Genomic DNA, 27734 nt, shown 5'->3' on the forward strand with positions numbered 1-27734 from the left:
CCTCCGCCTCCACGTGGTCTGTTGCGGCGCCGAGGGACGAGATCGGGGGAAGCTGAGTAGATAAGTCCCCGCTTCCCCCCTGCGACCCGCCGGCCACGTATACCCGAGGTTCCGGGGTGGATGGAATTGGGGGGACCAGGAGGAGCGGAGCTCCGCTTCCCGCTTGCCCACCGGCCACATGGGTCCCCATACTCCCAGGCTGCTGCAGCGAGTGGCTGCAGACAGCCTGGATAAGAATGTGTTCGCTTTGCCTAGGAGCAGGGATCGAGTCTTGTTTTCCCTTGTCTCCCTTAGGTTGAGGGTTTTTTTTTTTTCTTTCCCGAGCCATGTGGGTCAGAGGAAAGATGGCGGCGCCGTTTAGTGGCCTTTTTACTAGCCGCCTTACTTCTCTTCCCCCCCCACCCCGTGCTCTCTGATAAGGATCCAGCTAGGGTGTCCCCAGCCTGTGAAGGGTCCATCCCAAGAAGCAGAAAGGAGAAAAATAGCTCACCAAAGGACGGATGAATCTAGATAGAAAAGGGCAGGAGCCCAGGTGTGTCTGATCAGGAGCATAGACAGGAAGGAACTAGGGAGCACACCTGAGCATGCTGAAAAAGGAGACGGACCTACAACACCTGAAAGACCTGAGACTTCCTGTCTATTGAGAGCAAAGGAGTGGAAGTTAACCCTATGTAAGCCGTGACCTCCTACTTCGAGGGAGAATGACCTTTCAGGTAAGCGCCAATGCTTCAATCTAACACCTCTCACAGCACTAACGGAAGTGATCAGAGTGCACACTCATCTAAACTATAGAGGTGGGGAGGAATCCCAAGACCCACATCCAGTTCTACCAAATCTATCTGGTCCTGATAAGAGGCCAAACACTCCTGGGCCCATTATACCTACTGATTCAGATATGGAAATTATACCCAATGATGATACCCCATGTGATGTGGATCTAGATGATCCAGATATGGAAATTATACCCAATGATGATACTTCATGTGATGTGCATTTAGATCCACCAGATTAAGAGAGTGAAGTGTCTGATTGAGAGGATCCCAAAACCACAGTTACTTCTCAGCGCTTGTTTCTGCCTGAGGACTTTGTTTCTCTCACAAACAAAACTATGACTACTCTTGGACTGAAATCTCTGCCTCCCACTGATACTCAACCTGTGTCAAAAGGGGCATTAGTCTTTCCAAAACCTAAGAGTAAAGTTTTAGTGCTGCCTTTTCCAGAACGATTCATTGATACTATAAAGCAAGAATGGCAACTACCCACATCTCATAGAAAATCTGTAGCTGTTACTAATAAATTTTACTCATTTTAGCAAGAAGCTTCTGATTTCCTTGAAACAACCCCCACTGACCCACCAGTTGTGGCTCCGTTATCTGGCTCACTCCTATGAGATGGAGAATCTGTATTAAAGGACCCTACTGACAAGCGCACTGAATCCACTCTCAGGCATTCACACGAAGCTTCTTCCCTGGCAATCAGGTCCTCCGCAGCATCTTCCGTGTTCGCCAGCGCATCTTTAATATAGATAGATGACTTATTACAAGATAGAGGTATGCAAACAGGCTTGAAATCAATTCAAACTTGAACCAGTTCTGTTTGAAGGCTCGACTTCGGACTGAACTGGGGCCAGATTGGTCAGAGGTTTAGCCAAAACGCTTGGGCCGATTCAAGGACAGGCGGCTGAATTACCCACGGGGGGAGGGCTGTGGCGGCTCCCCCTACCCCCACTAGCCTCCCCCCACCCCCAGTGAATCTCCCAGGCTTCCATCTGCCCAGTTCAGGCTTGTCTTGGGCCTCTATTTGTGCATGGTGGTCATGTTTTTAGCTCCAGGCATGCACACAAGCCATTTGCAGCAGGCTCACGCAAATGGCCCACATGTGGAGATTGAACATACGGCCACCATGCATACACAGAAGCCCAAGACAGGCCAGAACCAGGCAGATGCTGATAGGCTTCTGGGCAAAATACAAAGTACTAACTAAACGGCTTAAGTCCTGGGTATTTAAGAGAGCATCTTCTTCGCCACGAACCCCACCGCCCATTGAGGTCATCTGAGGAGGTCCATCTCCAGCTACCGCCAACTCGTTTGGTGGTCACACTGAGACTGGCCTTCTCGGCTGCTGCCCCGAGATTGTGGAATGCGCTCCCTGCTGAGTTACGATCTTCCCCATCTCTGGCTATTTATAAAAAACATTTGAAAACGCTTTTTTTACCCAAGCTTTCTCAGGTTTTTAATAAAATATATTGTTTAATTTTATGGTTTTTAAATTATTGTATTTTATCTTTATATGTTCTATGTTGAATTGTTTGAACTTTTATGTGTGTTTTAATTGTTGGCCGCCCAGAGACGTAAATTTGGGCGGGGTATACAATTTGATAGATAGATAGATAGATAGATAGATAGATAGATAGATAGATAGATAGATAGATAGATGCCAGACTGGGAGACTTGGGGAGGCGCCACAGGGCCCTCCCACCAACAGTGTGAGTAATTCAAGTTAGGTCCAGAAGGTGTAGAGGCCTGAAGTGCCTGTCAACCTCTGAAGGGTTTTCTAAAAGGTGCAAAAGGAATGAAATGGCGTTCTGTCCTACATAGTAGGAGTGTGAACAAAACTGTTTTTCCGGTATTGTTGAAGAATAACACCCCTACGATGTACGACAGAACACATACCACCTAAGAAGCCATTTCATTCCTTTTACGCCTTTAGAAAAAACTTCAGAGGTCAAAACAAGGACTTCAGGCCTCAATACACCTTCTGGACCTGTTAACGTCCAGCCAAGCCATTCAACCAAAGCTGGCCAACCTTCTCAAAACAATCCAGATCTACAAAAATGGCAATCCTGACTCAGAGCCCCTCAGCCTAGGAAGTCGCCTTTCGGAACATTTTCATGACTGGGAACTAACCAACAAATGGGTCCTCGACTCTGTAGAGACAGGTTACAAGATTCAATTAGATACCACCCCTCCGAACTGCTTCCTTCCTACCCCAGTCTCTCACTCACCTTCCAAACATGAAGGCTCTCTCACATCTATACATCACCTCCTGAACATAGGAGCCATAGAGAGTTCCTACACCTCAACAGGGAAAAGTCATCTATTCTATCTTGTTCACAGTTCCCCAGAAAAGACAGCTCCCTAAGAGCAGTCCTGGATTTCAAGTTCCTAAACCGCTGGATCAAAATGAAAATATTCCAGATCGAGTATCTCCAGTTGATAGCAGAGGCCCTACACCACCACGACTTCCTCACTTCAATCAATCTAAAGGAAGCTTTCCTTCATGTACCAATACACCCCAGCAGCCGCCATCTACTGCACCAAGTACCCACCCTGGTGGGCCTATTTGTGATGCCTCAACTCCGAACTCCCACGGTTCTTCTCCAGGTTCCCATGCAACCAAGCAAAAGCAGTAGGTGCACTGTCAGCCCTGTAGCCTCCTGGTCTTCTTTATGCCCCCTCCCCACCCGCCAACACCCCTCCTCAGCCGAGTACTTATGAAGGTACATCTATACAAGGTACAAGTGTTACTCATAACCCCGTTCTGGTCCAGAAGGCCATGGTTCACAGAACTATACACCCTGGCAGTAGCAGAGCTATCAATTCTAATCTCAGAAGACCTGCTGCAACAAGGCCCAGTTCACCATCATGATCCTGCATGATTAAAGCTAGCCGCATGGAAACGAAACAGGGCATGTTGAAAACACACAGCTATTCCAACCAAGTATTTTATCACAAATAAATCGCGACCATGAAAAACCAGCATCAATTCCTTCAGAAGGTCTAGAAAAGGGTCTGAAGGCAAACACCCTGAAACGGCAAGCAGAATCACTCATGGGGATCATTTTGGGCATCTCTCCGAAATCTATGTATACACACCTGCACCTCCATCACTTTCGGGGGGGGAGAATTGTAGCCCATCACCAACGGAGTTCATCATTTTCTGTCACAGAACCCCCACAGTCCTACGTGCCCTCCAGGCACCCCCTGTTCAAACCAATCCACATTCTGTTCCACTCCAAATTCTATTGTTTAAGTTGGCATTTTTGGTGGCGGTTACTTCTGCCCGCAGGGTGTCTGAACTACAAGCATCTAATTTTCCCCCAGTGGATTTTCAGTCTGATCCCGGACCCATTTTTCTGTCTCAAGGTCTCAACATTCCACCATACGCAGGACATTGCCCTGCCTTTAATTTGTCCAAACCTAGTCCACCTAACTGAAAAGGCGTGGCACAAACTGGACATCCACGGTTGCCTCAAAGTATATATGCACCATACAGAGGACCTGCGAAACACATAATCTCCATTTAGTTTCTACCAGTATCCACAGGGAAACCACTATCTTTTGCCACCATCACTCAATAGATCAAAGCATGCATTGCCCTGGTGTAAGAATCTCAAAATCTTCACACATCTTCACTCACTCCACTAGGGTGGTGGCATCAGCGGCATTATCAATCACACTGTGTTGAACAGAAATTTCTGTCCAAAAATCTTTTAGGGCAGCCAGCTGGAAGGCTCCCTCCATCCTTACCAGGCACTAAAAGATTGACTCTTATGCCTCCTCTCAAGCAGCATTTGGCAGAAGGGTGTTTCAGCAGGTTCCTCCCCCAGAGTAGATGTGGGCACTCCCTCCCAGAGTGTGTTTTGCCAGGGCTGCAATATGTTCTGCTCAGAGATGTCCTCAGCTTCCAGCAGCAGAAAATGGAGCATTGGTCACTTACCGTGAAGGCTTCTTCTTGCTGCTGGATCAGAGGACATCTCAGCCCACCGAGTGGGCACCCTGGGATACTCCTTGGAATGACTCTTACTGGTGTCTCTCCCACTGTTTTTTCTGTTTCACTGTACATGTGCTTCCCTTTTTCTGGCTAGCCTCCGGTACATTGTATCTGTCTTCACCATCACTTCTTGGCCTAAAAGAACTGGGTGGGGTTAACCTCCCCAGGCTCTTAAAGGCTCTTCTAGCTAATTAATCTAGTCCTGCCTAAGAGGAACACATGGGAAGGATAAACCACTCAGAGATGTCCTCAGATCCAGTAGCAAGAAGCAGACTTCACAGTAAGTGACCAGTGCTCCATTTTCTTATTGAGAAACGCACACAATCGTCAAGAGAAGCAATATCAGTATTGCTGAAAGTGCAGATTCCTTACTTTTAAATAAGCAGGTCTCCACTGTATAAAAAAAGCTTTGGAATAACTTTATTCTGCTTTGCCTTAGATCATAAAACTCTTTCAAGTGATAGGAAATTTCAGCTGCTTCTCTTTTTACTCCTTTGCTTCATCTGCTCTCAAATCCTTTTCTTCCATCTGTTTCCATCTCCCACTGTGCACTGGCACTGTGCACTACTTGAGTGTCCAGTGCACAAACAGCTCCAAGACTACCACCGTCAGCAAGCCTAGAAGCCAGGCGTGCCAAGAATATAGTAGTCCTGAAACCCGTCAAGACTGGACTCCCTTCAAATGGCACAGTTGTGTGCTGATCTCACTAGATGGCAAAAGGAAAAAGTGATGTGTAGCAGAAGGGAATGGGCACTTGCCAAAGTGATTCTGACCTTGTTGATGCCACACCAAACAAGTTCTGTAAGCTACCTGCCCTTTGACAAAGACCACTAACGCAGGATTTGTGGCGGCTGTGTGAGCTTCTGGATGCTCAACTCTATCCTTGGTTTCTGAACTTGCCTGCTTGACAACTCCCAACATTTCCTGGGCAATGAGCAAACTGACCTGGCCAAGAGGATCCCCAAATCATGTAAAATCATGGCATTCAAGAACTTAACACAGGACTGTTCAAGTTGGCAGCAGGAATAATATACACAATATATGCCTGACTGGAATACTCAGCACACAAATAAAACACCAGCTGCTATGAGTAGACTTCTTGACACCAGAAGGAAAGACATCCAACTTCTGGATGACTATTGGAACATGTTCCAGGTAGGACAATTTGATCTAAATAATTCTAGATTTATTTATTTTTTTTAATGCTCCAGTCACTGATATGGCTTCAGAAGGGACATCGGTTAGAAAACTAAGAACATGAACTCTGTGTTACACCAGCACGCTGTTGCAACTCTTACCTCTGCCAGATGCTGCAGTCGAGACAGAAGAGGCATCCTCTTGTCAGAGCCCAGGCGTGTGATGTAATTTGAGCGCTTGCTAAACACATATAGGAGGTTCAGCACTGCAAGCACGACTTGCATATCCGAGGAGGCCAACAGCGTTGTCAAATGCTAGATGAATGCAAGATAAAGTATGTGAGAGACTCCTGGAGCCAACATGGTGTTCACTCCCACAGTGGAGGCTTCAGGATGCTTTACATGAAGAGATCCCCAAGCCCTCCTTGGTTTGTATTACAGCCATAATTAGATGACTAAGAGATCGCACTCTGGATCAGAAGTCCCCAAATCAAATCTCACTTCTGCTGTGAATGGCCTTAAGCAAGCTACTATCCCCCAACTTCCCATTTCTACCTTCACCTAAAAAACGGTGACAGTAATACTGACATATCTACTTCACCAAGGTGTTTTTAATTTCATGATTACTAATTACCACGTAATGTATTTTAAATACACTACTTTGTAAATGCTACATGGAAAACTCTCAAGCCCATACACTTTCTAACATTTAGTTGTAGCAACATTCTTGTCAAGAGGCCTATTGGCCATTAAGGCCACCATTTGCTTTAGCATATGAATTCTCAGAGGAAAGAGACTCCTGGAACCCCACTCTGCTTCTTTACCTCGATTGAGCTGTAGAGGTGACGAGAAAAACTGTATTCTATAAGCAGGGCTGTGAAGTTCAGCACTGAAAGCAGCAGGGATTTCAGCTGCTCCCTCTCTGGCCGATCGCACACCAGCATCCATGACATGTTCTCCACTGTCTGCCCAGCATCTGCCAGGATGCCATCAAATCTGTCTAGCAGGTCCACCCAATGGTAAAGTTCACACTGAAAGGAGAAAAAGCACATTCAAGAGAGAAGCTATATCAATGGTATGGAGAAGTACCACAGATTTCTTATGAACATCAGATCCAACAGAAAGGCTGTGATCCCTGGCATGCTTGCTTGAAAGCAAGTCTTACCACAATTCCCAGTAAACCTGCTTAGGATGCAGCTGTGACTAGCTCTATGAAGCTAGAGACTAATTAGCATTATGGACCAGGGGCTTTAACCTAAAGGGCCACATTCTCTTATCTGAAGCCTATGCCCTCCTCCATCTTCTGTCACAAAGCCTACAAAGAGAATTTCTATTCTTTTTCCAATGTAACAGAAAGGCTATAGTTGCCATTTCCTAACACAAATCATCATAAACATTATAATCTTCTGCCAGTTCTCTCCTACAGTCTGCTGGCTCCACATACCTTCCCAATATTCCATGTTTTGATCTGTTGAAGTTCCAGCAGCAGCTGTTCATCATTGCAAACCTTAAGTTTGTCAATCAAGGCTCTGCAATCTGCAGGCTGAAAAGCAGGAGGAATTGCGTAAGTAGCACACTCATTGCTACAGGGCGATGAATTATCCTTTATACACAGTAAGCAACTGCACAGCTCGTGCGTGTTCTCTCTTTCACACACGCTATACACCCCAGCATCTCTCCCAAGCCCAATGCACATATTCCATTATCCCAACTCCTTTGTTCCAAATGCAATGTTATAAGACCACTGAAGAATCAGATATATATTTTAGAAGAAGCACTTCTTTCAACATTCCCCATGAAAACCAGGCAACTATCCCTTAATTGTCAAACTCAATTAAGGAACATACTCATGTCATAATACAGCACAAGTCACTGATCAAAGCTTGGCAGCCTGGGCTTAATTTATCTTGAAGTCCTTTTTTGAAGTAGTAATTATCTATATTGGAAGCGAACTTCTGAACTTACAGATTCAGGCAACTTTAGCCTTCCCAGCAAAAGATCATTTGATTTCTAACACATAGTCATCTCTCTTTTCTACCATTCATTTCTTAAACTTTCTGCAAAGCAGATTGCCAGGACATTTAGGACTGACAAAAAGAAGTACTTATTCACACAATGCATAATTAACCTCAGTAATTCTCTGCAACAAGATGTGGTGACAGTCACTAACCTGGATTTTATTTTTTATTTATTTTTATTTTTACATTTATATCCCGCTCTTCCTCCAAGGAGCCCAGAGCGGTGTACTACGTGCTTAGGTTTCTCCTCAACACAACCCTGTGAAGTAGGTTAGGCTGAGAGAGAAGTGACTGGCCCAGAGTCACCCAGCTAGTATCATGGCTGAATGGGGATTTGAACTCAGGTCTCCCCAGTCCTAGTCCAGCACTCTAACCACTATACCACACTGGCTCTGGATGGCTTTAAGAGGGGTTTAGATAACTTCATGGAGGACATGTCCATCATTGGCTATTAGTCTGAGGGCTATAGGCCACCTCCAGCCTCAGAGGCAGGATATCTCTAATACCAGTTGCAGAGGAGGCCCTCAGTTCTTGCCTGTGGGCCTCCCAGGGGCATCTGATGGGCCACTGTGCAAGACAGGATGTTCGACTAGATGGGCCTTGGGCCTGATACAGCAGGGCTGTTCTTATAGGAACCCACAATCAATACATAAATACTGGACCAAGGCTGCAATCCTATGTGCACTTACATGGGAGTAAACGCTAGTGCTCAATGGGAAATGCTTCAGAATAGGATTGCACGTACTACACAATCCAAGAGGCACTGAGAAATGAATGGGAATGGTAAGGGTATACACTATCATATACTAGAACAGGACTGAGGTCAGAGGCATAGCTATAATAGAACTGGGCAGGGTGCAAGCATCCCTGGGCCCCGAGGAACGGGGGGTCCCACCCTCTGAGTGACAGTTGGTTCTTCACTCTCCCCCTCCCATCTCCCTAAAGGCAGGCAGGGCAGGGTCCCACCTTCACTTTTTGTCCCAGAGCCCACTCCAACCTTGCTATGCCCAAAATGAGGTCTTTATAGTTTTGGGTGCATCTTGTGCATATACCTCAAGTTTTACATTGTTTCTACAAAAAGCAACAAAAAGGAAATACTTACAGCCTCAGTGGGCGTTTTCTTCAGCTTAGTTCGATCCACTTTCATTTTTATTGATTTTCCACTTTCCAATCCTGCATGGTGAATCAAAGAGAGAAACTTGACTTTCAGTGAGGATATTTTAGTTAATTAACCAGCAACAGAATTACAGCAAGAGATGTAGTACTTTCACATTGAGGCTATGGATTTTTCTTAATTTCCCCCCCAGAAAAATGAAAACATATAAAATACTTATTTTCTGCATCATTCCAGGTTACTTTATTGTTTAAAGGACACAAAATTATATACAGCTTGGTTAGCACATAAAATTTTCCTTTAGGATATGACATATATATTGTTACATTTCATAAGTACAGCAAAGAATTGTAACTATATATAACTCAGCACTAGAGATCAACTTGGAAACAGCTGCAACCTGCATAGGTTTCTCCTGAGTCTGTGCTATCCCCAACAAGCCTCTTGCAGCATCTTTGACTTTCTTTCAGCTCTTTTAACTTCCTCCACACAAGCAGGCAAGGCAATAGGCTGCTTGTTTTCCTATAGGAGGGAGAACACGGTATCACAGTTCTCTGAGGAGAGAAATATCTCCACAATGAATAGTATATCCACTACCACGCTCCAGATCAAAGGCGGCAGCACATCAGAGGAAAGCAGGCAACCATTCATCCATAAGCATATATGGGCCCTAGGAAGGGCCAAGATCTGTATGCCCCTTTAATAAAGATGGTAGTGCATCCTGTAAGAGGCAAAGGTTGAAATTTTATTTATTTATTTATGCATCTGGGATCAACAACATTTTTAAAGGGCATGAAATAATATTTGAAAACCATGCTTTCTAAAGCAATGTATGCATTATTCTAAACTGTCTCAAGGCTGGGGCGGGATTAACAACTTTTCTTCCCCCCACCCATTTCTTCTGCCCCCGCCAAGACCTTCACAGCTCTAGTTACAGCAGAACAAAGAAACATTTCACTGAGGCTGATCTAACAGCTCATAAAGTAGTTAGACTGGAGCAAATATGGATAAACACAAGAAATAAAACCAAGCACCAAGGCTGCACGAACAGTTCAAGACTACTAGAAGAGCCCTGTGCTAAGTTCCCACTCACTAGCGATTTTTAATTGGCACATGAGGGCACCCAACACACTCAGAGCTGTATTCCCTTGTAGGCCCAGTCTTGACTGCATCCCTTTGGTGCTCACCATAATCGCAGACACATGCCAAGACTTTGCACGAAAACAGGGCTGTGGTCAAATTTTGGCTATTACCTATGAACAGCTTCTTGCTTTCAGAAAGAGAGGAAGACTGAGTGGATAAACAAGGCTTCTTTTCCCTTTATATGTTATGTGTTTAGACCAAGACCCCTCCAGTAGTCAACCAAAAAGCTGCATTTCAACTGAAGATGGGCAACAATAGGAGGTACAAGCAACACTGACAAAAAGCTGAAGAAATATAAGGTAATGTCCCATAGACAAATGTTACTGCCCTCCTCTACGGGACATCAAACATGGCCTGACATGCAGGAATCCTGATATGGCATGATCAAAAATGCACACAGTCAAACTGATTTGCGTCCAAATGTTCAGCATGCAACTTTAATCAAGTCCTTGGCCTTGGCCTGCTTGCTCTTTCTTATGTCAGTAGCAAGTGCTCGGGAGGGGTGTGTGAGGTATTTAGTTATTTAGTTATGCCCTCCCACCACAGTTTCAAGCAGTCACGTGTGTCACTAGCCCTGAGGGAAATGTCCCATTGACGAAACTACCCCCTATTCTTGCCACAGTCCCAACTGGGAACTCCTCCACCCCACTGCATGTGACTTACATAAAAAAGGAAGCATGCCAGGATCAATAAGGTGATGAAAGTCATATCTAGCCTGGCCCCCAAGTGCTAAAAAAAAATGCATGCGGAAAAACCTATAACCGCTAATTGTAGCACATGCTACAGAATACTTGCATCTCAAATCTGGACTTGCCCATTTCATTTGAAAATCAGATCAAAATTAAGCAGGGCCTTCCTGGAGACGTTGGAATTGGACAGAGTTGGACCACTTCAGCTAGCCTGCAGAACAGTTTGTTAAAACAGTCCTGCCAGAATGCAGAATTCGCCTATGCTTGACAGCATGCTTTTCATTCTTACCCCCACTAGACTGTCAACAGCCCAGATGACCCAATAAAATCCCAGCGTGTCAGTCATATCAGGCACAGAGTCCTTTGTTCTAAGAATATCAGCAAGTCAACAGGTGACATCATGAAGGAGCCTGCTACCTCATGTACCACTCAGACTTTTGCCTCCATTTAACATGCTGGGATGTGTCAAAACCCCAAAAGTGACTCTCAGATCACCCTAGGTAAAGGTGGGCCATGTTCCTTTATGCTCCCAAAGATAAGTACCCAGCTGGGCCAAAGCCTACTACTACCAGAGTTTACAGACTCCTCCTAAGCTTTCTTTGGAGCAGTAGGAAGCAAGTAGCGAAGCACTTCCTAGATCCATCCACCCTCTTCCCCACCCTACATTGGAGGACTCCTACACAGAAATCCCCTTTAAGATAGCCACACACACCCTGCAAGACATCAAAGGTATCCGTTCACCCAGTGATGTCAGTCATTCCTGGAGCAGTTTCTTCCCTCTGTCAACATCTCTAGTGACCCAGCCTCTCTTTGGGGGTGGGGCCTCTCATCTAGACTTCTAATACGGGGACCAATTGTCTTGGAGTAGCCAAACTCGCACCTTCTTACCTAACCACATATTGCTTCGAAGCTAGAGTTTCAGGCTGGAACACCTTGGGAATAGGAACTTGTCTCATTTTTGTCATGCCTAGCACATTTGTAAGGCACTATGTAAATAAAAATAACTTTTAAGTGCTGGCATCAAATTGCTTGATACAGACACACCCAAGCTTGTAGGATTTGTCTTGTTCTGATCAAAACTAAAGTATCAGGTCATGTTTGAAATTAGTTGGCTATGTTTGGAAACTTGCCAATCATGAGCCAGCATCTTAGGGGTTAACAAGTTTCTCCATTGCTGCCCCTTCACTTTGGAATTCTCTTTCCCCCACACACACCCCAAGTTGGAGCTAGGGGTGTGCATGGTTTTGGTCCGGCGCCATTGGAATGACCTCCGGACCGGTCCGGCGGTTCGGATGGGTGGAGGACTGTAACTTTAAGCAGGGGGGGGTGGTAGTAGTACTTACCACTCCCCGCCACTCTTCTCCTTCCAGCGCTGGTCCTTTGAAAAATCTTCTTGGGGCGGCAGAGTTCCTCCCTGCCGCCCCTGCCCCCGTCGTTGTTCCTTAAGGTGCAAAAGAGACGAGCGCTAGCGGTACGCATGTACCCTGCACGGCGCACGCTTGTCTCTGACGCTGCCGCGTACGCCGCATATGTCACGTGATGTATGCGGCGCGTGTGGCAGCATCAGAGACGAGCGCACCACGCAGGGCACATGCGCACTGCTAGCGCTCGTCTCTTTTGCACCTTAAGGAACAACGACGGGGGCAAGCCCCAAGAAGATTTTTCAAAGGACCAGCGCCGGAGGGGGAAGAGTGGTGGGGGGTGGTAAGTACTACCACCACCCCCGCTTAAAGTTAGCCGTCCCCCCCCCATGCCGGACCGGGGGGACTCCAGACCATGCACACCCCTAGTCGTAGCAATAGGATACCTCTGTAATTGTGGTTCTTCATTCTCTTGATCTCATCCTGCTAACCTTCTGGCTTGTCTACCTGATCTTCTGACTTGTCCCAGAGCACTGAGAACCTCTCCTCACCTGGGAAGAGCAACCTGCCCTCTCCCACAACTAACACTTGACTCAGCCAGCCAGTCCTTGGATGCATTCTTACAAGAACATTGCCTGGCACTAAAATAGTGAATAGCTAGGAGAACAGATGTCTTTTATCAAGCAGTGGAGTCACCACCCAGTTTCATACTAGTCACCTGCTGAAAGTGCAGCGATCCACTTCCCCTTCTTATGCTTCAGATAAATTAGCCATCTGCCTTGGAGAGAGATGGGCAAGTCCAGATCAGTGACATTCACTATGTGGTCCATGGTCCTCATCAAGCATTTATATGCTCTTTCCATACCCTGCATACCACTAATCTTATGTTCTGGCACCACCAAGTGGTAAAATTATGTACTGCAACTCTAACACTAGGTGGTGTCCTCTAGCTAGCCTATAAATGTGTTTGCCAGTTACTGACCAACACTGTACAGAACACTGATTTCTTTCTTCTGACCAAACTGTTAACACCAAATTGTAACACCAATTTTCAAAAAGGGATCAAGGGGCAATCTGGGAAATTACAGGCCAGTTAGCTTAATGTCCGTTCCAGGAAAAGTGATGGAAAGCATTCTTAAGGATAAAATTGTAAAGCACATAGAAGGAGCAGCATGGCTTCTGCAAAGGTAAATCTTGCCTTACCAACCTTTTGGACTTCTTTGAGAGTGTCAACAAGTGTGTGGATCAAGGTGATCCAGTTGACATAGTATACCTGGACTTCCAAAAAGCTTTTGACAAAGTTCCTCATCAAAGACTCCTGAGGAAACTTAGCAGCCATGGGATAAGGGGACAAGTACATGTGTGGATTGCTAACTGGTTGAAAGACAGGAAACAGAGGGTAGAAATAAATGAAGAGTTTTCACAATGCAGGGAAGTAAGAAGTGGGGTCCCCCAGGGATCTGTACTGGTACTTTTTAATTTATTTATAAATGATCTAGTGGTAGGGGTAAACAGTGAGGTGGCAAAATTTGCAGATGATACAAAATTCTTTTGGGTAGAGAAATCCAAAACGAATTGTGAGCAGCTCTAAAAGGATCTCTCCAAACTGGGTGAGTGGGCGACAAAGTGGCAAATGCAGTTCAGTGTAATGGCAAGTGTAAAGTGATGCACATTGGGACGAAAAACCCCAACTTCAAGTATATGCTCATCTATACAAAACTATGGTGCGGCCACACCTGGAACACTGTGTACAATTCTGGTTACCACATCTAAAGAAGGACATTGTAGAACGGGAAAAGGTGCAGAAGAGGGCAACCAAGATGATCAGGGGCCTAGAGCACCTTTCTTATGAGGCAAGACTACAACACCTGGGGCTTTTTAGTTTAGAAAAAAGACGACTAAGGGGAGACATGATAGAGGTCTATAAAATCATGCTTGGTGTGGATAAAACTGAGAGAGAGAAATTCTTCTCCCTCTCACATAACACTAGAACCAGGAATCATCCCATGAAATTGATTGCGACAAAAAGTACTTTTTCACACGATGCATAATCAACTTGTGGAATTTTCTGCCACAAGATGTGGTGACAGTCAACAATCTACATGGCTTTAAGAGGGGTTTGGATAACTTCATGGAGGAAAGGTCTATCAACAGCTACTAGTTGGAGGACTATAGGCCACCTCCAGCCTCAGAGGCAGGATGCCTCTGAGTACCAGTTGCAGGGGAGCAACAATAGGGCACACCCTCAGCTCTTCCCTGTGGGCTTCCCAGAGGAATTCGGTGGGCCAGTGTGAAACAGGATGCTGTACTAGATAGGCCTTGAGCCTGATCCAGCAGGGCTATTATGTTCTAACTGCAGAAACCCACCACAGGAAAATTCTGACAGAAGGATGGATGTTAGCCCAGGATTAGAGTATTTGGACTCCATTCCCAGTCCTTCTAAAAATGAAGGGTCCAGACCCAACTCATAGGTCCACAGTGTCAGATAAACTGCATAACTCATACACTAGAACTAGCTATTACCCTTCAATACATCCTTATGTCCAATATTTTTTTCCCTTGCCAAAGACTCAGCAAATCCCCACAATGCACTGCACATAGTCAGTTACAGCATTCAGTAAGCCAGATGGATGACAAGCATTTTTATCCACATGCCAAGTCTTGTGGAAAGATCAGCTATGAATTTAGTTGCCATAGCACTTAATCTGACTGTATTAGTGCATAAATCACACATATAATCTACTAACCTAGTAGCGCTTCATTCCAGTTTGTTTGCTGTTTTTAGCTTCACACACTAGGGTCAAAATTTAAGTCCAGTTTTCTCTGGATAAATGCCTGGCTTCAGACAGATGCCAGTACATTCCATCTGCTGTAGGCAGAGAGTTGACTACAAATCCCAGAATGCAATACAGTTAGTGTGACACACACACAGCTCTGCAGCCATCTGATCAGAATATCTGCTGCTGCCCTGCACGATGAATGTGCAAGAAAAAAAAGGGGGGGGGGAATCACACAGAAAGTGGGGAAAGGACAGGACCATTTGAAAGAGACTGAAAATGGTCTTGCTTCCTACAAATACACTGAAGTGTGTTTCTTCACATTAAAATGTTGGAAAACTTAAAACTCCTAGCTCAAAATAGTTGCATATTCTAATGCAATTGGGTGAGAAGCACAAGAGAAGGACAACTGTCCATTTCAACAGTAAGCAATGTTCTCTGAAGTTTGATTTATCCAAATGAATTAAGTGTATTAGTTTGTTATATTTACCAGATCAAAGAAGTTGATTGTGCTTCTGTAAGCCGACGTCCAAAATCCAACTGCCTTGCAAATCTCAATCAAGGGGAAAAGTTATTGTGCCAGCTGAGAATATCTGAATGCCAGAGGATAAGCCAAGATTCCCAGTTCTGCCCCATATCCCTCCTCTTTTGCTTCATTGTGACAGACTAGTAAAATAGGGCTAATCTATAAGGTGGCAGCAAGTCAAGGGGAAGCTTAGGAAAAAATACTTGGGTGGGGAAGGAATTTTTTTTTTAAAGGAATGGGAACGAAGGAGCTCTGCAGGGGTAAACAACTACATACTCCTTTGAAACAGCCAGCTGTCTTTGGCTGCAGGCTTCTAATATGCATAAAATGCTGAATACAACTTTTTCTTTAATTCACTTAAAAGTGACAATATAGCTCTACAAGAACAGCTAGATCCTGGGAGATTTTCATTATGGTAAAGTTAATACATTACACAGATTTTAGAAACACTATGCAAAGAAGCTTTCTGTTCAACACTGGTTAACTTTCACTAATATACAATCTTCAAAATTTGTTGCCACAGTTGATTTCATTCTACATAGATGTATTTATGTATCCAACCTGAGCCTGCTGATTGGTTATCTAGTGGCCATTTTTCAAACTACCCAAGCACAACATAGAGCTACACCCCTACCAATGTACTGGCACAGTACCTCACTTAATATCCATGTGACTTGGCACCAACCTGACATCTTACTTAAGTTTGTGTATTAATTTTCCCACACACAGAAGGTTTCCTAGGATTCTAGACCAAATCCTATAAAAACATTTGCTAACTGTACAAAAGGTCCCTGTACTACCAGTTACAGGACTGCCACTCTTTGCCAATAGCCTTGCACTCCAAGCATTCTTCCCAGGAAAGCTTGCCTGCCAAACTCACCATCTACCTGTAAACAGCACATAACCGGACTGAGCTGTTTTCCTTATGATACTTCCTGTTGCAGAATTTGGTTAGGAGTCGTCATGAGATGAACATGGAGAAGATGACAAGCCCTGCCCACAGGTTTCCTGTTTTGGCAAGTCAGTTGCAGGATCTTCCAGGACATAGATTAAGTATGACCTTCTGCAAACACCAGGAAGACTCTTTGTCTAGGATGCAGCAGGATGCTTTTGAAAGCCAAATTCTAGATTGCTAGCGGACTGCTAGGGGGCCACCAAACACACACATACCCAAAGTTCTTTGAGTAGGTGTGCACCTCAGCAGTATTTATGAGCTGGATACTTAAGAGCAGAGCTGCTGCTCAAAAAAAATGCATTCACACCATTACAACCTCCAGGAAACGGGAGGGGGGGGGGCGGGAAACATTCTGTTCCAATACCAGATACCTGCATTAATTAGTGATCAATCAACAGCTGCAAGACAAAGGCAAAGGTTCTTGTCTCAAGAAACCGTACGCACGTACGTATGCACGTTCCTAGCATCAGTCAGATTTAAATCGGTTTGCTTTTGTTCGTTGTTAGAGTGGGGCTCTACACCAAGGCTGCTCGTCTCCCCAAAGTCTCCCAAGGCACCCACAGAGCTCTTAGTGTTTCCCATCTTAGTAGGATATCTTAACAGAGATGTGCATGGAACCGGTGACTGTTGGTTCGAAGGTGCGGTGAGGGGGTAGCTTTAAGGACCTCCCACCATGGCATTTCCCATGTTGGCGCTGTGCTTTAAAGTGGCCCCACAGGGTGGCAGTGTACTTCCTTGCCACCCCAGTGCATGGTGGAAGTGCCCAGTGTGTGCGCATCACACTCACACGTTGCACACGCATGCACACCGGACACTTCCGGTCCGCCATACACTGAGGCTGCAAGGAGGCACGCTGCTGACCTACGCAGCACCGGCAGGGGAGAAGCGGCGGGCGGGGGGTTAAGAGCACGCTCCCTGGTCCTTAAAGCTATCCCCCCCCCTTCAAACTGGCCGAACCACCGGACTTTCAAACTGATTCAGAGGTCCATAAAAGGGCCTCCAAACCGGTTTGTGCACATCCCTACATCTTACACACATCTTATTGTTTCCCAAAACACATCCAAGGTCACTGGACCTTGAGATCCAGAAAGGTCAGAGAGAGTATTGCTGTTAGCAAAACCATAATTTTCCAGGCCCAACCCATGTTGGAGTTCTGGTTTCTGTCCTTAATTAGCATCTGGTCATGTTGGGAAGATGAACAAGCTGACTGAAATAAAACCCAGACAAGACCAAAGCAGGTTAGTCTGCAGGTCCTGTTGCACAGAGTAATTCCTCTACATGCTTCTCAGGCTTCCCTGGTCACTCGTGTATAGCAAAAGGGTACTCCAGCTGCAACGGTGGTAGCAAAGATTTATTTTCTGTGGCCAGAGAACATCCGCTTCTTTGTCAAAAGCTAATGCCAACCAACTTTCATTCTTGCCTTCACAGTGCAAGACTAGATTGCTGTAATATGCGTAACATTTGCGTTGTTATTCTGGAGCAGTTTACCATAACATTAGAAATTAGGGTTGCCAGATCACACAGAAGTTACAGACTGTATGATATGGCACTGTATGACTAGGGTTAAGGGGTACTTTACATCAGAGGTCCTGTATCTGCATCAATTTTTCCCATGGAGCACAATTTAAGCAGCTAGTTCTGACCTATAATGCTTTAAACAAACTAGGGGTCTACATACACTTGGTCTTCATTTCTATGTCTTGCTGCATGAATTAGCAAAACTCCTCGACCATCCATACCACCTGCACAACACATTTCTATAAAGCAAACGCAGGAATACCATCTCACAATTACAGGATACTCACTGCAAAGAGAATATCTGCTGGAAATAAAGCAGTGTGTGTATGAATTAGTTTTATCAAGTCAAGTTGAACTGACATCAAAATAAAAGGGCTGGAGGGTTTCATCGGCATTTGGAGAGTCTGATGCAGGTTTATATTATACAGTTTTGTGGTCCAAGATGGTGCAACCTATATTGAACCTTAGAAATGTGGGGTAACAAAAATTCTAACTAAATCTTCCCAATACTTTTGAATATACCACCATCCAGAAAACCCATTATGCTTTTTACCACTTTAGTTAACCAACAGTGAAGTTTGTGTCATAGAAACACATTACACAAAACTCAGGGAAGTAAGAAGTTGTGTCACCTAAGGATCTGTACTGGTGCTTTTTAATCCTATATAATAAAAGGCTAAGTGAGTGGCCGTGGCTTTGGAACGTTGGGGATCTGCGTCCCTGCCTCCCTGGGCTGTTCTGGGCCTGCGCGAAGCGCAGGCCCAGAAGAGCCCAAGGGACACAGGACCTCAGACACCAGTGTCCCACAGCCACGGGCGGCCATTAGCCGGTGTGTGGCGGCGGGGGAAAGTGGCCAAGGCGGCGGCGGAGCCTCCGCCTCAGCCATGAGCTGCGGCACGGCGAGAGGAGGCCGAGGCAACCAGAAGCGGCCACCCTGAAAAAGGCGAGGGCAATGGCGGCGGGGGAAGACCGAGACGGGGGACAGGGAAGCTGGGCGAGGTGGCGGCGAAGCCGCCAACGAGGCCCCCGCCCGCTCACAGCCGTCGCCGCCGCCTGCTCACCCGCCCTCCCAGCTGCCCAAAATGAAGCTGGGCGAGGTGGCGGCGAAGCCGCCAACGAGGCCCCCGCCCGCTCACAGCCGCCGCCGCCTGCTCACCCGCCATCCCAGCTGCCCAAAATCACCTTCCCCGCTCCCCCCCAAAAAAGATTAAGGGCCAAAATGGCCCATGAGAAGTTTGCCGCCCCCGCCTATCGCCCTCCCAGCTGTTGAAGACCACCTTACCCGCTCCAGCCCGAGGGAAAAGAGAGGAGCTCACGAGCAGAGCTCCTCTCTGTGCTAAGTCACTGCTCAAACTGCCGCTATGGACGCAAAGGACGCCTATTGCGTCCATTGTGACAGTATAGGCAGCAGCTTAACACAGAGAATAGCTCTGTTTCCGAGTTCCTCTCTTCTCCTTCGGGCTGGAGCGGGTAAGGTGGGCTCCGGCAGCTGGGTGCGCGGGAGGGCGATAGGCGGGGGCGGCCACCTTCTCATGGGCCATTTTGGCCATTATTCATCCACCCCCCCCCAAAAAAAAGTAAAAGCAAAATAAGGAAGAACAAAAACAGAGACAACAACAAAACAAAAAACAAAAAGAGAGAGGGGACAAGGGGGGGGAAGAGACAGAAAGAGAGAGAGAGAGACAGAAAAGACGGGATAGAAAGCTAGCGCCCGTTATCATAACGGGCTTAAAAATACTAGTTTATTCATAAATGATCTAGTAGTAGGGGTAAGCAGAGAGGTGGCAAAATTTGCAGATGATACTAAACTTTCGGGTAGTGAAACGGATTGTGAGGAGCTCCAAAAGGATCTCTCCAAACTGGGTGAGTGGGCAACAAAATGGCAAATGCAGTTCAATGCTGGCAAGTGTAAAGTGATGCACACTGGGACAAAAACCCCCAACTTCAAGCGTACGCTGATGGGATCTGAGCTGTCGGTGACTGACCAGGAGAGGGATCTTGGGGCTGTGGTGGACAGCTCGTTGAAAGTGTCAACTCAATGTGCAGCAGTTGTTAAAAAGGCCAATTCCATGCTAGGGATCATTAGGAAGAGGATTGAAAATAAAGCTGTGAATATTATAATGCCCTTATACAAAACTATGGTGCGGCCACACTTGGAGTATCACATACAATTCTGGTCACCACATCTAAAAAAGGACATTGTAGAACCGGAAAAGGTACAGAAGAGGGCAACCAAGATGATCGGGGCCTAGAGCACCTTTCTTATGAGGCAAGACTACAACACCTGGGGCTATTTACCGGTATTTTAGAAAAAAAAGACGACTGCTGGGAGACGCAATAGAGATCTATAAAATCATGCATGGTGTGGACAAAGTGGAGAGAGAGATATTTTTCTTCCTCTCACATAACACTAGAACCAGGGGTCATCCCATAAAATTGACTGCCAGGAAATCTAGGACCAGCAAACCAAGGTATTTTTTCACACGATGCATAATCAACTTGTGGAATTCTCTGCCACAAGATGTGGTGATAGCCAACAACCTGGATGGCTTTAAGAGGGGTTTGGATAACTTCATGGATCAAAGGTCTGTCAATGCCTACTAGTCGGAGGGCTATAGACCACCTCCAGCCTCAGAGGCAGGCTGCCTCTGAGTCCCAGTTGCAGGGGAGTAACAGCAGGAGAGAGGGCATGCCCTCAACTCCTGCCTGTGGCTTCCAGCAGCATCTGGTGGGCCACTGTGTGAAACAGGATGCTGGACTAGATGGACCTTGGGCTGATCCAGCAGGATTGGTCTTGTGTTCATCTTTAAAAAGTGTTGCACTGGTGTCCTGGTTCAGTTCTTCTACTGCTGCTTTAAAGAGCTAACACTTGTAATATGTTCGGATATATCAGAGTTGGTCAACTTTGGCCCTCCCATTGTTTTTGGACTACTGCTTCCATAATCTTCAACCACAATGACCAATACTAAGGGATTATGGGAACGATAGGCCAACATCTGCAGGAGAGCCGAAGTTGAGCAGCTCTAGGATAGATAAAAGCAAGCAACCCCACAGATAGGGGGGCACATAGGATTGATGTGTCCCAAAGATCTCTGCAATTTCCCCTCAGGCAACAATCGAGTGTGTTCTAATAACTCATTATCTGGAAAGATAACACAGCTTTCTTGTTAAAATAAGAGGGAAAGTGTGCATTGCTTATAGCTGGAGGAAGGAGGTTCCAACAGTTATAAATTTTAGTGGTTTGTTTTAATTGAAAACCGCCCTGAGCCATTTTGGAAGGGCTGTATATAAATCAAAGAAAGAAAGAAAGAAAGAAATGAAATGAAATGGCTAAGGAGGGCAGCCAAAGGATTTTTTTTTTTAAGCTTTCAGTATTAGGCCAGTGCTGACACAATGCTTAATGGTTAGGTGCCCTGGTTAAGATCTCAGGTCTACAGAGAAATCATGTTTTAGTATGCTATGCTAAGGCCTGACCTCTAGAGGGTACGTAGAGAAATACCAGCAAGACAGTGGGGAAACTTCATCAACCATGGTTTGCTAGGTGCAGGGTTAATGTTCAACCATCCTTCATATAAACTCACTTCCTACTTTGGGGCAAATGCCTAACCATTGTCTCTGAATATGTAAATCATGGATAAGTATTATGTTGCATAGGTCCAGTGTGCTAGCAACCCTGAGCATCTGACTAGCAATTTGCTACATAAAGCTGGAAGACCAGAGTTGAGCAAACACTGAGGTCTATAACAGACAAAATGAATGGATCTGATATAGTCATTTTCCTGGTTAAAGACCATGAAAATAATTCTGTTACTAAAAACATTCACCCTGGAATGGGAAGTTTATGCTGGCTCCAGCACAAATTCACAGGCAGACTGCACATCAGCCCTACGCAAGCGTACAGCTAACCCATTCAACTTGCACGGCAAGTCATTCCTGCATCAGCTGAATGCCGATTCATGACCAGAAGCATACTCTTGTTAAAGTTGATTGCAATGCACACCATGTGGAGCAGCCCTGAAAAAGTCTTATTTATTTAACATAAAAATATCTTCATTGATTAATTAAAAATACAATACAATACAATAAAACAAAACTGCAACTAACGAAACGCTGCTGCCAGATTGCTGATGGGGCCAACTTAGAGGGAGCAAGTTACCCCCTAGCTGAATGCTCTGCATTGGCTTCCCATCTATTTCTGGGTACAATTCAAGGTGCTGGTAATTACTTTTAAAGCCCTAAGCAGTTTGGGCTTTAGGTACTTGAAAGACACCACATGATCCCACTCACCAATTAAAGTCTTTGGAGGAGGCTCTGCTTTACATATAACCACCCACTAAGACTCAGCTAGTGAGCATGCAGGAAAGGCTTTTGCCCTGGCTGCATCCCTCCTTCAGGAGATCAGTACCCATCCCATCACTCTCTGATCTAGACCAAATCTCCTAACCCATTTATGAAAGAGTGTTCATGGAGAATGGCAAAGACCAACCACAACAGCAAAGCTATCATACAACTAGCGAGACTGAGAACTGTGCTACTGCATTCGAAGCAAACCAAGGGAGGCAGCATCACAAACCAAAGTTTTAGAATCTAATAAGTACAGGAGACAAATTAATGAAGTATCAGATAACCATCCATAATGCCCTTCAAATTTTTCATATACCATTTTTCAGGAGGTTGTAGTTAATTATTCTGTTAAGAAATAATTGTATATGGTAGAACTCCAGACCCTGATGAAGAAGACAATCCTGAAATGTGTTAGGACTGTTATCTGACTCTGCTTTGCCTCCTACATCTGTTGGATTCTGTGATTTTTATTTTTTATTTTGCTACTTCATTTGAGCAGCATCACTGTGACACAAGCTATTGCCCTTTTCCTCATTCCCCTTTCTATCTCATCTGCATTCCCAGCAAACAAATCTAGGTGAACAGACACATAAATCATGCCTGAAGCTTCCAAGCCAGACACAAAATACAGCCGTAAGCCCACCATATTTTGACACACACAGAACACATCAATAACACTTACTGAAGGCTTCGATTGGCTCCCAATCCCTCTTCATTATACCAATGAAAGTTCTGTCACAGATGAAGCACCTAGTAGCCACAGCACATTTTGTGGGACTTTTGATCTAGTACATTCCCCATGCTTGATAAATCATATGCAACATTTTCCCCCTTCCAAAAAAGGAACAATTTGGAAAAGTCTAACACAAGTTAGATATGATTACTAGCAGAAATGTAATACTGTACTACTACTTGCCAGGTTAAACAAAATGGTCTAAGTTCCTGTCTAATGATTCAGTTTGACAAGCCAATGTCCATTCCACCTAAATAACTGGTTTTTCGACAAGGAAAATCAATGCATAGCATTTGTGAGGGATTTGCCAAGCTGTCTCAAATAGTAAACAAATCCCACCTAGAAATGGGAGATAAACCAAGCCTCCAAGGCCCTATTTTAGACTAAGTCCTGTTTAGTCACCTTGTAGAGGAACACAGACTATGGACTGGGGGAGAAGAAAGAGTTCCAGCTTCACTCAGGAGGATCACATCCATTGAAAGTTACAATGAATTCCAGCCCAACACTCAACAATATCAGCTTAAGTTGGCCAAAGCTAGCTCTTTCCTTTCCAGGACAGCCTAGAAGCAAATACTGATCACAGTCGGAATACTTACCATTTGAAAGGACAACTGATTGCTTGCATACCACAACTTCAGTGTGTCCCCTTTTGCTTACATCCCAGACCACTATGCAGAAGACACTAGTAGATCTGTTTATACCTCATAAAGATAAAGTTATGCGGTAGGTGTCAGCTCCTGGACCACAGAGCCATGTGGTTTTCTTTGGTAGAATACAGGAGGGGTTCACTATTGCCATCTCCCACACAGTACAAGATGATGCCTTTCAGCATCTTCCTATATCACTGATGCCCGATATAGGTGTTTCCCATAGTCTGGGAAACAAACCAGCGGGGAATCAAACTGGCAACCTCTTCTTCCTTGCTAGGCAAGTTATTTCTCCACTGTGTCATACTACTACTTCAAGAAGCTCAGGAATGAACTGATTTTATGTTAGCAGTCAGTTTTGAGATTTTTTAAAAAAAATCTTCCCTCAAATTCTTGGCAAAATACATTGGAAGCCATCTTCTACTTCACCTGTCTACTGGCTCATTTAGACAGTACTCTGGCAGTGGTTCTTCAATATCAGGAAGGGGCTTTCTCAGCCCGACTACACAAGATGCTGGACACTGAACCTGGGACCTTCTGCATACAATGCATATGCTTTCCCACTAAGCTACAGCCCCTCCCACAAGCAGATAGCTTTGGTGTAGTGGTTAGAGTGCTGGACTAGGACCAGGGAGACCTGAGTTCAAATCCCCATTCAGCCATGATACTAGCTGGGTGACTCTGGGCCAGTCACTTCTCTCTCAGCCTAACCTACTTCACAGGGTTGTTGTGAGGAGAAACCCAAGTATGTAGTACACTGCTCTGGGCTCCTTGGAGAAAGAGCGGGATATAAAATGTTTTTTTTAAAAAGGCACTGAAACCAAATATATGGGCTGAATTTCCACACCATACTTGGGAGCCATGCTACTTTCATAGCACCCAAGCAAAAAGTGCAGGGGGAGCTCTGTGGTATCTGCTGGGCAAAATTCACATCCTACCCAAGAACTTGTAACTTCAGTTACATAGAGTGCATCCAAGAGCCAAGTCAAATGTGAAGAAAAAGCAGGCAGTCATTCCTCCCAGGACTGTATAATTTGACAAGGAGGAAAATCACATTTGAATGCTCTCCCGTATTAAAAAAACTCACTCGATGTAGAAAACTAGATTAAGACATTTTCTGCCCCTAATGTACTGGCTTTCCACATACAAGGAGATTGTGAGTAAGAATTCAGATATAGCTACCATCCCCCATTCCCAGCTTCAAGTGATAGCCCCAAGAATAATGTACCACACACCTTTTCTTCATGTCTCAATCTACCTTAGGCGGATCTTCAAGAACACTATCTAAATCAGGGCTGCACAACTTTGGGACTCTAGCTATTGTTGGACTACAGCCCCCATCATCCTTGATCACCGATCACTGTGGCTGATGAGGATTGTAGTTTAACACCATCTGGAGAGCCTAAGTTGTACAGTTCTGATTTAAAGGAAACCCAGAGGGAGATAGATGCCCTTGCCTTTGAAGGGTCAAAGCTATTCTGATCAAGATGATCAGAAACCCCAGAGGCTAACTACAACACACACACTGGAAATCCCAGAAGATCTCAATGTGTCTTGCCAGATTTCCTCTCAGATTCCCATGAGGCCTGTAACACACCTACTTTGTCATTGCAACGATTTACAGTTTAAACTTCATTTCTGGAACAGAACACATCAAATCCCCCTAGACATAACTGCCTGGTAGCCAACAAAGCCCAAACTGCAAAGCAGACTGTGTCCTGAAGTGATGGAATTTCCAAGACCCTCCTTTGCATCTTGTGAGTCATATTGTGCTCTCAGCTATAGAAGCAACATCTTAAAAGAAGCATCTATGGAGATCTGACAGTACTACACCATAAGGAGGAAGCTATGTCGATTCACCCTGTACTAGTTCTCCCTATAAGCAAAGGCCATGAACTCCCTTTAGGGATAATACGTAAAGGCTCAGCACCTTGACAAAGCATCAGCTGCCTGCTGGCTAAAGTAGCAGGTCATGAATAAAAGGTAGTGAGCAGCAACATTTAAAACAAGGTAGAAGAGAAGATGTTGGTTTTATCTCAAAGCAAACAGGAATCAACACAAATCCCTTGACTTGACAGCAATGTGAGAGTGAAAATCCAGGATGGCTTTGACAATAGAGAACTCATCTGAAATTTTCTGTTATGAAGTGTGCTGCTCTAAAACAACCTGGACATTTGTCCAAGTCAATGGACATTTCTGATTGAAGTTAAGAATATTTAAAGTATCACAAGTCTCTGATAGCCTACTTGGTCCTTGATAAAGAGACTACCTAATACAGCTCAATATCATAAAGACCCAGTTTCATAAGTTCAAAATATACCACCTGTTTCCATGCACTATCTACAGCAGAGTTTTTCAAAATGCCCCACCTTCAGGAAACCCACTCCATTTCTGTTCATCTCCCAATGAACCTCTGAATATTTGCCATAGAATCTCAGTGTGTGAGACAGAAAATTCTGGAGCACTTTCTAGGGCACACATCCTATCCATGCAAGGCATTGGTCAGACCAGATAGAAGTCACTGCTGCCCCACACACATGTGCAACTTAACACCCACCAAAAGCTACCCTGTGGTTCAGGCTGAAGAGCAAGATTAGCAACAGTGAGCTAGCCATCTTTTAGGGACATTTGAACTGGGGAATCCTAGACTTCCACGGAAGCTACCCTAAGGTTTAAAGAGAAGATCACAATGGTTAACAGTCTAAGTTAAGAACTGTTCCTTCACAAGCAGAATCATACAGGTGAAACTCGGAAAATTAGAATATCGTGCAAAAGTCCATTAATTTCAGTAATGCAAATTAAAAGGTGAAACTGATATATGAGACAGACGCATTACATGCAAAGCGAGAGAAGTCAAGCCTTAAGTTGTTATAATTGTGATGATCATGGCGTACAGCTCATGAAAACCCCAAATCCACAATCTCAGAAAATTAGAATATTACATGGAACCAATAAGACAAGGATTGAAAAATAGAACAATATCAGACCTCTGAAAAGTATACAGTGTACTGTGCTTGATTGGCCAGCAAACTCGCCTGACCTGACCCCATAGAGAATCTATGGGGCATTGCCAAGAGAAGGATGAGAGACATGAGACCAAACAATGCAGAATTGCTGAAGGCCGCTAATGAAGCATCCTGGTCTTCCATAATACCTCATCAGTGCCATAGGCTGATAGCATCCATGCCACGCTGCATTGAGGCAGTAATTGCTGCAAAAGGGGCCCAAACCAAGTACTGAATACATATGCATGCTTATACTTTTCAGAGGTCCGATATTGTTCTATTCTTCAATCCTTGTCTTATTGGTTCCATGTAATATTCTAATTTTCTGGGATTGTGGATTTGGGGTTTTCATGAGCTGTACGCCATGATCATCACAATTATAACAACTTAAGGCTTGACTTCTCTCGCTTTGCATGTAATGCGTCTGTCTCATATATCAGTTTCACCTTTTAATTTGCATTACTGAAATTAATGGACTTTTGCACGATATTCTAATTTTCCGAGTTTCACCTGTATTTTCTTATTCAGAGTTACTCTAGCATCTGGTATTGGCCTGCAAACCTGCCTCTTAACTTACCTGAAACAAGGTAAGCATTCTTTGAGGAAAGTATAATTCACTTATCTCTTCCAAATGCCCACATTGTGAGTGGATTTCTATGGTCTTTTTGTATAAAGCATTCCTTTCATAATCAAAACATATTATCAGCTTATGAATGCTAGGGCTAGTGAAGGTGCTCAGTATGAAGGAAAGAAGAAATAGGTGCCACATCTATACAACCTTCAGATTACCACCTCTAGCAATTCAGTGTTTTTCTCATGAGTACAGAATCAGATTCTAGATTTCATGTACTTTAGAAGTCAACCCAATGAGCTTCTGCATGAGGCTCTGTCCAGGCCATGCACCACACACTACCCTCTTCCAGTAATGATCTGTCACTTCTGATCAAGTCTTTGTCCATGTGTAAATTCTGCATCCCTAGTATATCCCTAGTATG

The 27734-nt window shown here is 44.8% G+C and overlaps 1 protein-coding gene across 8 annotated transcripts in view; it reads right to left on the reverse strand.

The window, feature by feature from the left end:
• HUWE1 (HECT, UBA and WWE domain containing E3 ubiquitin protein ligase 1) overlaps positions 1-27734 on the reverse strand; it is a 170422-nt gene that overhangs the window by 135032 nt on the left and 7656 nt on the right. For all 8 annotated transcript variants that reach the window (XM_053295035.1, XM_053295030.1, XM_053295029.1 and 5 more), the window contains exons 3-6: positions 9030-9100; positions 7354-7452; positions 6734-6940; positions 6072-6224 (exon numbers count right to left, since the gene is read on the reverse strand). In XM_053295035.1, the coding sequence (XP_053151010.1) occupies positions 6072-6224; positions 6734-6940; positions 7354-7452; positions 9030-9074 (504 nt within the window). In that variant the 5' untranslated portion in view covers positions 9075-9100. The remainder of the gene's footprint in view (positions 1-6071; positions 6225-6733; positions 6941-7353; positions 7453-9029; positions 9101-27734) is intronic.

This window comes from Hemicordylus capensis, chromosome 2 (assembly GCF_027244095.1).
Source record: "Hemicordylus capensis ecotype Gifberg chromosome 2, rHemCap1.1.pri, whole genome shotgun sequence".
Lineage (NCBI taxonomy): Eukaryota > Metazoa > Chordata > Lepidosauria > Squamata > Cordylidae > Hemicordylus > Hemicordylus capensis.